This window comes from Ptychodera flava, chromosome 14 (genome assembly GCF_041260155.1).
Source record: "Ptychodera flava strain L36383 chromosome 14, AS_Pfla_20210202, whole genome shotgun sequence".
In the NCBI taxonomy this organism is placed as follows: Eukaryota; Metazoa; Hemichordata; class Enteropneusta; family Ptychoderidae; genus Ptychodera; species Ptychodera flava.
The window spans coordinates 6,130,917-6,146,875 of record NC_091941.1 but is presented as its reverse complement, the minus strand read 5'-3'; the positions used below and the strand labels follow the sequence as shown (position 1 = coordinate 6,146,875).

The 15,959-nt window shown below is 38.1% G+C and overlaps 1 protein-coding gene across 1 annotated transcript in view; it reads left to right on the top strand.

Moving 5' to 3' along the window:
• Positions 1 to 15,959, top strand: part of LOC139149098 (fermitin family homolog 2-like) — a 35,436-nt gene extending 19,477 nt beyond the window's left edge. Inside the window, exons 2-11 of the mRNA XM_070720652.1 lie at positions 69 to 302; positions 4,452 to 5,022; positions 7,203 to 7,413; positions 7,963 to 8,121; positions 8,907 to 8,956; positions 9,412 to 9,536; positions 10,736 to 10,842; positions 11,226 to 11,444; positions 11,778 to 11,924; positions 12,358 to 15,959. Of these exons, the coding sequence (XP_070576753.1) occupies positions 69 to 302; positions 4,452 to 5,022; positions 7,203 to 7,413; positions 7,963 to 8,121; positions 8,907 to 8,956; positions 9,412 to 9,536; positions 10,736 to 10,842; positions 11,226 to 11,444; positions 11,778 to 11,924; positions 12,358 to 12,648 (2,114 nt within the window). The 3' untranslated portion in view covers positions 12,649 to 15,959. The remainder of the gene's footprint in view (positions 1 to 68; positions 303 to 4,451; positions 5,023 to 7,202; positions 7,414 to 7,962; positions 8,122 to 8,906; positions 8,957 to 9,411; positions 9,537 to 10,735; positions 10,843 to 11,225; positions 11,445 to 11,777; positions 11,925 to 12,357) is intronic.

The following is a 15,959-nucleotide window of genomic DNA, read 5'->3' as shown; positions in this document are numbered from 1 at the left end:
ATACAAATACTGAAAAAAACGAAATTTTGAGACAACAGTAATAATGGTCAATTGCTTTTCTTTTTCAGATGTTGCGATCGATTGGTCAGATCATGCACTATGGTGGCCAGACAAGAACATGTGGCTCCTGCGAACAAGGTCAACATTGGATCAGTGTGGGGTGCAGGCTGATGCCAAACTACACTTCACTCCCATGCACAAAACATTACGAGTTCAGCTGCCAGATCTCCAACAAATTGACATGAGAGTAGATTTCTCTGTTATGGTTTTCAATTCTGTCATAGAAGTATGCAAAGATCTAGGTAAGTTTGCAAATGGCACTGCACTGAACTTTGCCTTCAGATGGCTAATACATTTTGTGTATGTTCCAAATCCCAACTCACAGGGACAAACCAAAGACAGTAAAAATTCTTTATCAAATTCAATGTTTCCGACACCTTCAAGTGACCCATTTCTCTCCACCTTGATATTTAGGTCAAGCAAAAGTAAACTAGATTTGGTATTTGCACTACACTCTGTATTTGTGCCATGCCCTGCCCTGCTAGCATAATTTATTCAGGAATGAAATTAGCATGTGTGCAGTATCAAAAGGGTCCACTGACTATTGGTGTGATTGTTTTGCAAGTTTTATTGAACCTCACACAAAGCCACGAATCCAGCCCTTACCAACAAAATGGCTGTAAGGTATAGACAGTTCCTGTGTGCACAAATGCACTGACAACCATCATATTTAAAGAAAATAGTCAGACATGCAACTGTGCTTGGCTGCTAAAATCAGTGTTTCTGCTCATGTTTGACAAACTTCATGTGCATGTACGTAATTTACACAAAACAGAATCCGTGTACAGCCAATCAGCATGGTATGCCTCTTTAAGACATGTTATAGATGTTAAAGCGTTTGCATGGTGGGTTGTACTTTTCCTCTCTTGCAAGAGCAATTGAGATATCTGGACAAAAGGGTTAGTGTGCTTATGTGTGTGGCCTTCATTCATTTGTACTTTTCTTCATTTTTTTCACATGGACAATTCTGTAGTTGAATTGACTAGGTCTCCTAATTCAACTAACAAATGTGAGCTAGGTGGAATTAGAAATGCTCAGTAGCTTGTGAAATGCACCCTTCAGGTGGATCCATTCAGGGCTTTCCTTCCCAACGATGAAATTTCCGTAACTGCCGGGCGACAGTCTAGTGCTTCAGTGTGTATGACTCTACATAAGCAAATACAATCACACATCAATGATATCACTTTCATACCATTTCAGTCAGCCAACCATCAATGTTGACTTGGCAAAGAGGCTGATGGAGGGCAGACTGTGTGCTGGTTAGTCTGCATGTATGCAGTCCAAAATTGTTGCTTCTCGTTTTCAAACCAAATCTGGGGTCCTCTGCTATGTTTTCTGTTACCACCTCTTAGTGCCTCACATCGTTGTACTTTAATCTGCTCTTCTTCAGTCAAAAGTAGCTCTATATTAGTCTATAACTGTGTGTCACGTTTAAAGTCCATGCTGAAGTAGTAAGCAAGCACATGTTATTTTCATAGAATTTTATATCCAACCACATGTGGTATTTCTTTTTGAAAACCCCTTCAGTACCTCAGTAATATTTAATGGCCTAGTCAGCATATTTTGACATGTAGTTTGTAGTTTCAGTGCTCTGCTGTTAATAACATCAGTAAAATGTCACTGCAGTGTTCCTTAGAATCCAGGGTGTTGGAATCTGGTGTAAAGTTAAAAAGCCACCCAGGGAATGAGATACCAATGTTACTCTTGTGAGATGAGTTTCTTCACGTACCTCCCCATTCACCTTGAGTTTCCCCTTGAGGTTTCCTATGTCATGGCTGTGATCGAGGTTAACAAGATAAATTCCTTTGAAGCAAACCACAAATGTGGCCCGTCTTTTGTCCTTGTAAAATCTGAAAAGTTAGGAAAAAAATTCCTTTCCCAGACAAGTGAAAATTCATAAAGGATCTACTCTCAAGTTGTTGGCGAGACATACGAATTTGAACTGGTGTGCATGGATGGCTATTGAAGTGTCTTGGAACAAACTAGCAGCCTTTTTGAAGTGGCTTAAATGCTCATTTGTAAACCCGCTCTGCAGGATAGGCACCCACAGCTTGAATGAAAACTGTAGCCACTTGGGCAAGCTCACCGGATCCAAGTCTCCAAAGGGTAAACAAAATAGCCCCAACTGTACCAGGGAGATAATACACCAAGTTGAATACCATGACCATTCCTAACTCATTCCCCAAATTCCTGAGCCTGTGTTGTAAAATAATAGATACCTTCCGATGGAATAGCATAGGAGAGATTCCTTGCTTTGTTTATAAGCAGTGGAAATAAAAGAAATCTTGTAGCTGTCACTGTTTAATAAACATCACCCATTCTATGGTTTAAATGGTGTTGCTGTTTGACCTTGTGTTAATCATTACGGCCATGCAACAAGTTGAGCCCTAGATACATTTCAACAAATACGTTGAGGATACCACAAAGGGATAATGTATGGCCTCTGTTAAAGTTTTTCGTGTACTGAGAATGCCTTCAAGCACATGCCGTGACCTTCTTCACCTCTCTCTGTTTATTATCGGGAATTTTTATGGCCTCACAGTCTGAAAGGTATTTTTAGAATTCACAAAGAAGTAACTGAAGCGGTCCTCCTGGTAATTCTGTTTTGGTTCCTGTCCCAATTATTTGGCCTTCATATTATCTGCCACTTATGATATATGCAATCATTGTGAACTTACTTTCCTCACAGGAACATTCACACTTAACCTGATTTACAAAAACATTAATGAATGGCCTAGGGGGATGTTTTCATGGATAAGCTGTTCCTTTCAACTCATGTCAAAGGTTGATACTAGGTAGTATCTCAGCCTTGCAAAAATTATGCCACGTACTAATCACATGGACAAGAAATGTAGACCATCTCTTTATCAGAGAAAGATGCAAGAACTAGTTCATGCAAATGCTAGTGTGTCTTGCTGAGTCTAGTAACCTCAGAGAACACAGTTGTCCTTTCGTTGTGGGTACGTGCCCACCTGATCTTAGGCTAGCTGCCTTCCTGGCTCCTTCAACATCAACATCAGCAAAATACCACAATTACTCATCCCTCTGGGATTTCTGAAACCTCAGACTAGGGAAGCAAGAATTGGCAGCAATCCAACAATTTGTTCAGAAATTATAAAAATTGCAATCAACATTTACAACAGCTATTGAATACAACTACTTAAAATGGCTTATCAGTGTAAACTCCCCTATCAATCATACATCCATGCTACAGCTCTACATATAGATGAAGCCATTAATGTGAAATTGAACATACTGTAATTAGGTTCTTGTAAATTAGCTGTGGCCAAATCATCACTTCCATAATCTGACTATCAGCAGGTAAAATCCAGTGCTCGGGAGTCAAAGTTCAAATAATGTGCAATGAATTATCTTTAAACTATTTCTATTTTTGCACATCGTGACATGTAGACATTTATGTCAGCAGTGTAATCTATTACCTCTGGCTGTTCAATTCTGAGGAAATTATGTTTTACCAAAATGTGAATTTCTGGTCAATGTTTAATATTTTTCAAATTGATTTTAGAATGATATTTGTGAGTAACGCATTTAATATTCTTAAATAATAATAGAAGTAATATTCCAATATTCTCCAATATGTTCATGTGTTATAATTGTCATGACAGAGGTTAGTATATGCTTTTTGCGTTGAATGGTGTGCTGTTCCAGGGAGACACCATAGTGAAGCATTTCCATTCTCATGTCAGTAAAGTTGTTTTCCCATCCATAATATTCCTGGGGTGGTATAGCTCAATAAAACTGTTGGCAGTCTGGGTCATCAGCTCCATACATCTTAACACACCATGGAGGCTTATCCTTGATGGTCATTCCTTTCAACAAAGATTTTTTGAAAAATTGAATACCTTGGTAGATTGGAACAGGAAAAAATTGACGTTGTGTATATATCTTTTTTGCTACATTGGTGTGTAATGAAAACGAAACTACTTCCCTGAAATTCAGTTTAATTGTCTGTTTAAAAATGCATGATGTAAAGATGGCTTCCTAACACCGAAGAATCTTCTGCTCATTCAAGACTAGTGTGTACATTAATGTAAAATGAAAGGGCTCTCCTTTGTGAAGCAGTTAACATCTCAATCATCTCATCAAATGTTAAGAGAATTTAATCAACCATGCTTTGTAATATCTACGTCACAAGAGCATCCATTCGCTATGTTTGTGACACTTGACCCAAATAATCAGAGGAATTATTCTTCTGCCAAGCAGCAGTGGTGTGTACTGAAGTGTGCAAATTATTTATTTATATTTGTATCTATCTATTTATCTGTCTATCTATCTATATATCTATCAATCTATCTATCTATCTATCTGTCTATGCATGTAGTTATTTATTCAACATTTGATTCATTCATTCATTCATTTAACCCATTCAGGTATAAGGCATCCTGAAGAGCTCTCATTTCTCAGACGTAAAGATGACAGATTCAAGCGCAACTCAAAGAATTCAGGCAGTCTCAGAAAGAAGAAGAAGGAGAAATCAGACAGAGAATCAGTGGCTTCAAACAATAGCCTGGAAGGTGGCTCACAAGGCAGCGTTGACGGCATTGCACCACATTCTCCAATGCGTTCAAGTTCACCAGCAGCACAGCACCATCCGAGGGGACACAGCACACCAGTGTTGTCAGGCAATCAGACTTGGTCGCCAGGAAGCTATAGCCAGTATCCCTTACCACCCAGTGGCCAAGGTTTTATATACCATCCTTCAACTCTAAATGAGGCTGCAGTGTTCTACCAAACTACCCCAAGGAATAAAGGAACAAGCAGCTACGCAGGCACCAATGGAAGCACTGGCAGTCCCATGTCTATGAGTATCTCCTCTTACAGTGATTCTTTGGCCACCATGGGTCCCTCTCTGGCTATGAGCCCACAGACACCATCAGGGCATGCCCTTGAAGGTATCTTCAAACCCAAAACTCTTAGAGAGAAAGCAATCATAAATGGAGGGTGAGTGAAACAAATAGCTGCTTAAACCCCCTGGGTTCTTCCAACATTTACAGCAAACGTCAAAATGAACGGAGACCAACTTTGATAAGCCCCTATCAATTTCCCTGGCAATCTTCCAATACCCCTTAGAAAACACCGAGGTACTTTGGTCAGTAAACATACACTGCGCCTGCTGTGCTATCTCCATTCGATCTCCCTATGCAAGCTTCTGCATGGATCAAACCATTTTGCGCCAGTTTACAGCTATGGCTGTTTGATATCAGTGTATTCAACAAAGCTCATGGCATACTTGTTATATATTACAAAACAATGGGACGCTGGAGATCCCGAGACAGTATCGTTAGGAAAATGACACGTTTTCCCAGTACTTTCTTGATCTTTTGACCCTGCCCACCCCCGTCACCTTAATAGTATAGTTCATTACACAGTTACGTCCGCCATCGTTTATTTTCACTCACGGACCACAGCGATGTTAATTTTCATCCTCTGAACATGAAGTTTATTAGTTTGAAGCAATTATCCTTTCATCTGTGAAGAGTTTTACTGGTGACTATTACAATTTTCACTGCTGTGTTGTTGTTTTGACAAGATGCCGACTGCTTTTCCGTGCAGTCAATCATAAACAGTTTCTCTACACTCTACAGTCCATGAGTCAATATGCCAGTTCACACGTGCACTATGCTGTTGATCGGCACATGACGTCCTCAAGTCAAGTTTTAGGATTTTTTGATGCTGAAATTTCACCAAAATACCATTTCTGTATCCAGAGATTGTGTAATCAGTTTGATTTAAAACAGCGATATAAAACACTGTGTCAGTTAATCTTGGAAATTTCGGCTGAGTTTTGATGTCTTATCTATGGTTGTCGATCAGTATGTGCACTGCATTAAGGCCTGTATAGAGAGACCCTGATGTAACAAGGTATGCCAGTTCATAAAATCGTGAGCATATTTTTTTTTCTGTCGACATCGATTTGCCTTGCAATTGAATTTTAGGCAAGAAAGAGCATCATAGAAAAATGGTTGACAGGCGTTTCCCAAACCAGTATTGACACAGAAATGCATCGCTCAGCACTGTGAACGATGTCATAATGAAATACTGGAGAACTGGGCATTTCCACGAGTAGAAGTTCACCAGCCGCCGAGAGTCAAATCAGGGCCTCACTCAGTACAACAACATTGTCTTTCACTAGATATACTAACTGGCTGTATTTCAGTCGTTCCATGTGAATGTTTCTAATTTTATCCATGTGAATGTTTCTAATTTTATCGGGCTCTCACACTGACAGTTGTTTACTTTGCAAGCTCATGGAATTTACTATTCTATTTTGGGTAAAGTATGTCGTGTGACATGACTGCATACGGGAAATACTTCACGATAACAGGATCGACGCACGTAACAATGCAAAACAAGTTCTGTGAAAAATCGAGTTTGAAATTATTATTACAATTAAAGGTCTTAAATCGCACGCTTTATTTCATTCTTGTCAACCACTTTGGGCTTCAAAATGGTTTCTTCCGGAAAGGGAGCCAGAAATAGAAGGGAGATCGAATGGCAGTAACACAGCAGGCGCCTTGTATGTTTATTGGCCTGTTTATCGGCAACACTAACCAAAGTACCTCGGTGTTTTCCAAGGGATATTGGAAGATTACGAGGGAAATTGATAGGGGCTTATCAAAGTTGATCTCCGGTTCATTTTGACGTTCGCTGTATTGTTCTGTGATTACTGATATTCTGCAGTTTTCAACCTCAAATTGAAATGTTAACTAAAGGTTTGATTGTATTTCGTGCAGCTGCTCTTTCGAGCAGAAATAATTGCAATGGGTTCAAAGATCCTTAGTATATCAAAGAATGTTATCTCAAGGCAAATGTTTCTGACTCTCTCCAAGGATCATTTCTGATAGCACGTGAACCGTTGATGTGAGCAATATCAGTGGAACTCCTGCTGCCGTTCATTATCTCAATGCTCTGACCCTACGGGAACATAAGCGTAGCATTTTGATTTTATATGGAAAAGTAAAACCTTTCAGCTAAAGATTGTGAAACAGAATCTTTACATGCTCCTAGGACAGTGATAATGCCCATGAGAAATCCTTCACCACCTTATCGAAAGAGCAGATCCAACAGCTCTTACAAGTAAGTAATCTGTACTAAGGTGCTTGTTTTCGTATCTCGTGCAGATGGCTGGATTCTTCTCGGTCTTTGATGGAACAGGGATTCCGGGAAAATGATGTGATCTTACTGAGGTTTAAATACTATGCCTTCTATGACTTGGATCCCAGGATGGACCAAGTGCGAATCAATCAAATCTATGAACAGGCCAAATGGATGATTCTTTCAGAGGAAGTTGACTGCACAGAGGAGGAAATGATGATGTTTGCTGCGTTACAGGTACCTATTTCCCATTAATGCAATTCACTTTACTGCAAACGGTGCACATTTTAGCAAGTTGCCCCATATTTGACCATTTATTGTTTGCTGCTGTATTTTTTTGACGGAGACATTGTAATTTCTCCACAGTGATTAATAAAAGTATTGTATTGTATTGTATTGTATTGTACCCCATGATATTGCTTTGCTTTGTATGTGATCCAAGCACAGATGATGTGACTAGATGTAGTGAACACATTCAAGATCGTTATTTGAGTATGTCCTTTTGATAAAATCAGTACAACCAGAAGCAGCTAAGACTAGATTGTGTTGACCATGTATTGTACCACATCATCAATTAACTGATACTGTCAAATAATTTCAGCCTAAGGATAGAGGCAAACCAGAGATCCTTTTCAGAAGTGTCTACTTCCTTCCATGAGTAAAACAGTTGGTGTAACTTTTGAATTTATATTATAGGGCTCAGATACTTTATACCGTAGTGTATTTTTACTGATCACATGTCCAGTTCTTGGCTTAACTGTCAAATTGTGCCTGATTTGCCTGCAGCTTCAAGTGAATCTCCAATGTCAAGTCCCACAGACAGACACCTCAGTTGATGGCCCGGGGGGTGGCATGGGTGCTGGTGGAGCAGGAGGTGATGATATCGATGCTGCATTAACAGATTTACAAGTATCTCTTGAAGGAACATCAATATCCACAGCACAGGTAATTCCAAACAAAACATCACAGGCAAAGCAGCCATCCTTTATCTCGTTTTCCAAATCTCATTTAATTGTCATGTACAGGATTGGGCCTTTATACTGTAGGGGAAAATATCTGAATATATTTAAGATCTGTGGTTGCAATGACGTAAACATCTTTGTAAAGAATTTGATATCAGATTGTTTAAATATTTATGTTTATGTTGAGAAGCAAACATTTGCATTTCGCATATGTAGCAAAAATTTTAATAAGGTAATTAAAATTCCTGAAAACCAACCCTAAAGTTTATAGTGCAAACATTGCATTGCATCATAAGGTCAAGTGTGTCAGATAAAAAGGTTTATGTTACTTTAGATACTTCAACATTGTGAATTGCTATCAGCCTTTTTAAGATTTCTCTGGTGTGTATGTTAGTTTAGTTTTTACAATAATTAAATACATTCCACAAAGGAGAACATTATCAATACTTTTCATGTACAAATCAAGATTGAAACTGCCAGTATAAGGCATGTATATTCCTTAAGATACCAGGACTTTGTGGTAGGGTTTCCTCAACATGTGTTTCACTGCACTGTGGCCTGGGGTTACTGGAGTCTAAATCAGAACAAAGCTGTTATGAAATGTTACTAACACCTCATTCTTCATGTAATCACTCGAAGTCATCAAAGTGCAGGCCACATTTGATCTGCAAATCCATTACATTGATTAAAATATTGGTTTCTTGATTTCACACACATGTTAATGATCTGATAAAACTGATGTATGTTTTACATTCTGTTTGTATTCAGGGAGATATCACCAATGTTCCTGAGCTTGCAGATTATCTCAGGTTTCTGAAGTAAGTCTTGCATTCATCATGTTTTCAGTTGATGTACTCATTAATACAGTCAAACGCCTTACACTAACCTCAGCTGCCGTTCAGTCTAGTCATCTACATATCAGACCACATATTCGTGGGTTGGCGATGTTATTAATGCTGACGTGGTGTACCAACATGGTTTATGTAAATCGCTCAGCTGCAGATCACACCCCAGGGAAAAATTGCTGGTGTATGTGAGGATATGTTTAGCTGACTGATGAAATTAAATCCATGCTTTGTTTTTTAGCAAAGTTACAGTTACAATCTATTTGTGACAAGATTAACTAATAATGATGGTACAACTACATTCAGGATATGCTGTACTGGAGATATGCACCACCCAGTTCTTGTTCTGTACTTTTCAAGTGATATGTTTGCCATTAACACCACACCCTATACTTTTAGTAATGAAATTTTCTCTGCTTGTTCTGCAGGCCTAAGAAGCTTACCCTCAAAGGTTTCAAGAGGTACTGGTTTGTGTTTAGGGACACTCACATGTCTTACTACAAAAATCATGATGACACCAATGGATCACCTATGATGAAAATCAACTTGAAAGGTATTGTCAATGATGAGTTCTTGGGTCAGAAGAAAATGAAAGTTTTTGAAATTTCCCGTGGCACATCCACCCTGCACTGAGCAAAAATGTTTTCAAAGAGAAGCAGCATGACTTATCCGACCCTAGCTACCATGGTAGACTGCAATGTGTGTTTTCTGTAATTAAATCAAAATTTGCCGGAAAACCAGATATGGCTCTTGGGAAAAGTGAAAATCACCAAAAGTGTTTAGATGTAAACTGTGCACCCACACTTTTAAATGTTTTCACACTGACAGCAAAATACGTGAGAATAGCTACCACTGGAGAAGTCATTGACTTGTATGCCTGTCATTGACTTGTATGCCTGTCATTGACTTGTATGCCTGTCATTGACTTGCATGCCTATCATTGACTTGTATGCCTGCCATTGACTTGTATGCCTGTCATTGACTTGCATGCCTATCATTGACTTGTATGCCTATCATTGACTTGTATGCCTATCATTGACTTGTATGCCTGTCATTGACTTGTATGCCTGTCATTGACTTGAATGCCTGTCATTGACTTGTATGCCTGCCATTGACTTGCATGCCTGTCATTGACTTGTATGCCTGTCATTGACTTGTATGCCTATCATTGACTTGTATGCCTGTCATTGACTTGTATGCCTGTCATTGACTTGAATGCCTGTCATTGACTCGTATGCCTGTCATTGACTTGCATGCCTGTCATTGACTTGCATGCCTGTCATTGACTTGCATGCCTGTCATTGACTTGTATGCCTGTTTGACATTTTATATGGCCCTTTTATCCTTGCCAACAAATCTCATAATACTATTATATTAACATTTTAACATGCTTTTGGGCAAAACAACAGCAGTACACTATAAAAAGATGATTTTTCAGTACAGTGAGCTGGAGAAATGAAAGTCTGGTTACAGAATTTCAAGTCCAGGGGGGTAGGTCAGGGAGGATGCAGTATATGGTGTAATGTTAAGTCAGGATATGTGAAGGCTTGCATTTGTGTCATGCTTCCTGTATGATATCCAATCATAAGGTGGCTCTGATTTCATGTCCATTTGATGTATGCTTAGTTAGCAATTTGATATACCCAGGATAGGACATAATATTTACAGTGGGCAGAGACATTGTGATTCGGTGTGTAGATGGCTGTTGAAGGCTGCCTTCATTAATAAAGGAAAACTCTCGTCTTTTTTAAGGTTGTGAAGTCACCCCAGATGTTAACATCAGCAATAGCAAATATGGTATGAGGTTGTTAGTGCCGTCGCCAGAGGGAATGCAGGAATTTATCATCAGATGCGAAAGCGTAAGTATTTTCTCTGAGAAAAAACAAAACAGGTTTTCCAGGATCAGCAAATATTGCAAGTTCTCAAAGTGGAAAGCTATATTATTGAGGCATAAAATTGTCAACCAGACTCTCATTAAACTGTAACCATGGGCAACTGCATGTACATGTTGTTGACGATGTACTTCGCCTGCATAAACCCTCAAGGATGATGAACTTATATCTACCAGTTCTTTATCCAATTGTATTAGATGTAAATAATGGCCAACAAACCACCCAAACCACATTACTCTTAATGTGTGATTTCTTTTTCAAACAGTTCAGTTGGCGCCAATTCCTCATTATCTTAATTGCACACATAATTGCATTTCATAGAGCATTTCACCTTATCCTCATGCCCACAGGAAAGCCAATATGCCCAGTGGATGGCAGCTTGCCGGCTTGCATCCAAAGGCAAGACCATGGCAGATAGCTCCTATGAAGCTGAGGTTCAAAGCATCCAAGCATTTCTGAGCATGCAACAGAGGAAAGCAGCTGCAGCAACTGTCAGTCCTGACTCTGTCGACATCCAGGTCGAAGATTTCATTAGTCCTAGATACACCAAGAAATTTAAAACAAAACAGGTAAGCGAGATCTATGAGATACATAATCACCCAACAGGATCTCTGGAAATATGCCAATTGCCAGTGATACATGACAAGTCTATATTTATTTGTGTCATACATATTGTAAAAAGACAAAAAATTTGTAAGACTAGCCCATTTTACTTGCATTTATTTTCACCATTTTCTCAGTAGAAGTTCACTAACTACACTCATGCAGAGGTCTTTATCAGCTCAATATCATCTCCTTGGATGCCATTTTCAAAACTTCTTGCCTCACAATGTCAGTAATGGATAAAACAGTTCACCCATTCATAGACTCATGTTCCCTTTTTTGTCCTCTCCCTGAAATAGATCGCTGGCAGAATTTTAGAAGGTCATGCCAATGTGAGAGACATGTCCTTGCTGGATGCCAAGATGAGCTACATCAAGGCTTGGCAAGCACTGCCAGAATATGGTGTCACTTATTTCATTGTCAAATTCAGGAATAGCAAGAAAGAGGTAAGTAAATTAGCTTTCACATGGAAAGCATTTAGTTTGGGACAAATGAAGTTTAATGGAAAACCTTTGCTGGCAAACTAAAAGGGATTTTGTCAGGGGGCTCTAAATGAAAGTGATGAAATGAGTAGACTCCCTAGATTACTAACAGTTCAAACAAAATTTCTTTGTGTCCACTAATCTTCAGTCTTGCCATATATTTTCTGTCATCCATGCTGTTATTTGTGATGATTGGATGATACCTGCTAGGGACAACACAGTTTGCTTCTTATTAGCCCCGGTAGTTTCAAGTTCTCCGAGATCATGGTGCTCCTGTTGTGATATGTATGACTTTCAATTGCATTAACTTGCAACTCTTATGTGTAACATTTCCCAGAATTCAGATTATTGAATGAAACACTTGAAGTTTCAATTCTTGTCTATTTTGTATTGTTAGGACCTGCTTGGTGTCTGCTACAACAGACTGATCAAAATGGATCCCAACACAGGCGATTCCAAAGCTACATGGAGATACAGCACCATGACAGCGTGGCACGTCAACTGGGAGGTTAAGGAAGTCATTGTCCAAATGGAGGATGAAAACATCCACTTTGGCTGTCTCAGTGCTGACTGTAAAGTCATTCATGAATACATCGGTGGATACATATTCCTCTCAATGAGATCTAAAGATCAAAACCAGTCACTGAATGAAGAACTTTTCCACAAATTGACTGGTGGATGGATGTGAAAACTGCTACCAAAAATCTGTTATCGGAACTTTTGTAGCATAGCTTGAAACATGTAGAAGTGATTCCAAGTGAGGCTGTACAGCCTTGCCACCCCTAATGATCCTTGTTCACTGTTCCATGGATTACACCATTCCAATTCAGGGGTGTATTGGTATCTAGTCGGCTAGTTAGAATGATAGTTAGAGTATTGCTGTTGTAGTTTCATGACAACAGCAATATAAAAAACGAAGATGTGACAAGCCATCGGCTCAGAAACACGATCGCGGAATGCAGTCAACGTATGACAAGTTTCTAGTGCTTGCTATGTCAGAATATTTATCAATTAATATTTTTTATCATTTCAGACTCACTTAAAATAAATGTTTCAGCTGAGGGGAAAGTGGAAAAAAGTGGTTCAAGTGTATAGAGTGTAAAGTCATTTATACTAACCTAAATATGCCGTAGCTGGTTGACTGTTTCAGTTGAAAAGGGAGACAAAATATCTCGCATTGTAAGGCGGAAAACTTGATATGATATAACAAAGTCTTCCTGAATTATAAAACTATCCTTGAATATTATTATGTTCTTGAATTTTAGATAAACAGCTTCTTGACTCCAGTAATGGAAAGAGAGCTTCCTCTGTAGGAAAAATTACTGCATTTTCTGCATGAATATTTTATCAAAGATGAGAAAGAAAAAAATCAAACCACTAATTTCCCCATTATAAATTTTTAAAAATCATATGAAAGAGCAGTGCATCGTTATGGTGCTTCATTTCCTTTATTTCGCTACAGAGATGGTGATTTACCTTAGCTTGTCTTAAAAATATGATCAAATTCAGCAGTTATTACTTCAAGATTTCATGTTTTTTTCTTTCTCAAGCCGCTGGCATAGATATATGACGATAAGTTCTATTTTTTGACTGATGGTTTTATAATAAAAGATAAATGGTAGCTCACTTATGTTTGCAATCATTTGGTAATAAGTCTTAATCTGTGTAGACCTCTGGTGTTTCAGTCCTTCAGAGATACTCAAATAAAATTAATTTTTTCCTGAAAAAAATCCAACATTTCTTCAGGCTATTGAAAGTAAATCATGCCCATTAATGATTAGTACCATATACTAACTTGATTATTCCAGTTTTGCGGTTGAGCTGATTTGTATATCAACTGCGCCCTTGCCACTGCAGAAGCAAGTATGGATTTTTTATCGGACTTGATGCTTGATGACTTGCAGTGACTCTTTATGTGTGTTGGTGATAATTTAGCATTGACGGTAAACCAAACTAGTGTACAGACAGACTGCTGACAATAAATATTTTCCTCGGTATTGGTCACTAAACCTGCAAAATAGTGCCTTTCTGTAAATTTACTTTCAGTTTGTGCATCTCAATGTAGTATGTGTAACTGATACATTTTGACTCATGACAATACTTGACAGCCAAGCCTACTAAAACAGAGAAATGCCATGTCACCTTGTCCACAGAATTACCAGAGAAACTTTAATTGTGCAATAGAAGTAACTCACATTTCTAAGCATGCCACTTAGCAGGGAAATACTTAGCAGTGTCCAAACATACACTAGAAAAACAGAGTTTTAATTTTTTTGTGATTTTAATGATATTTAGCCTTAAAGACGCCAATTTCAGGTGTGTCATTCTCCATATTACAAAGGATATGGGTGCATTATTCAAAAGATGAAGTGATAGTTGAATTTAATAATTAAAGTTTTGAAACAGAAAGCCACTGCTTTTAGGTTCGAGTCTTTGACTGTCTCCTTGGGCTGAAAACATCTCTTGTAATCTTTCATTAAAGTGTAACAAGGGAAATCTTTGATTCGTTTGTTGTGACTACACTAGATGCAGTATGTTGTGCAACATGGACATAACAAAGTGAATTTGCCCTGCCACCGTGTCCTGAATGGTCATGTAACAAATTGCCATGACTTTGAATTTAACAGAGGACAATTTATAGACTAAAGTTTGAATTGGATACATGTGGCATGTGGGAGACTATAAGAACTCAAATGAGTATGAAGTGATATATGATCACCAAAAGCATTTTGAGAAATGAGAATTCTACACTGTTATTTTGCATTGTTTTATCCTGAAAATGAATTTTACTAATTCAAGCATTGCTTGAAAATAATCATATAAACACATTTTCACTACTCTTCTAAAGTTGTTGACAAGCCACAAAAGACTGTGATGAAAACCATGCATGCATGAACAGTGTTTTTCAAGTGCCAGCTATGCTTGTTTCACAGTTGGATAGGTGATTACCCATAATGTCACCGATATAAGAGAATTGTCCTACTCATTTTGTGTACAAGGAGAAATAGCTAACACCACAGAAGTAACCTTGGAGACAATACTTTTATAGTGGCAGGTATTGGATTCTAATATGTAATTGATGTACAAAACGAGAGTTAATTATTTTGTGCATACTGTATTCTTTGTGCTTTTGCAGTATACAAGTATCACATTTTTGAAGACATATGGTAGACACACACACAAATTTCCAGATCTCACTTTGTATTCAGAATGTTATGTTTAAGTCTATGATCAGTCAGTATACTGTTGTTCACTTCAGCTCTGGGTAGCTACCCACACTGCTGTGTAGCTCATCGACATAAAACAGGAATGTACTTAAAGCATATTATTACTATGGTATCATTTATTAACAGCTTATTAGGGGAGAATCAATATTGTTTACTCTTGTTTTTAGTTGAAAATACAATGCATATAGCTAGTCAAAGGTTGAATGTGTCTCAAAAATAAGTGAAACATTAGATATTTAAAAAATCTTAAAATTTTTGACTTGCAATGCTAATCATCTTTTACGCAGTATGATTAAAACTATGTCAGTGATTACTACAGGCTGTTGTTGTGTTGCTTCAATCTTCAAACTCTGACTTCAGTTGTGATATATGCTATGAACATAGCCCATTCTGTTAAGGTTTGAATGCGAGTTACTCAATAAGTGTCAAAACTGCTGGGACAAAAGTATGGGCTGTCTGTCACAGAAATAAAGCAATGGAACAGGTATCTGCAGTATCACACCAACTAAATATATGCTACTTCACTGTATATGCCATTTACTGATTTGTTTCACAATGAATTGTTTCATGGCCACACTTCTCACAATGAAATCACATCTGTACAATATTTTTCATCTGTTCAGTTATGTCATTGGGTTTTTTGTTGAGTTTTAAGGAAGGAAGTTCTTTCCTGGTTTCAGTCCAAGCTGTAAGTAGAAAAGGGGCATGTCAAAGCATAGTGTACTCAGCATTATATTAATATGCATTTCATAATAAATTGATATCTCACAAA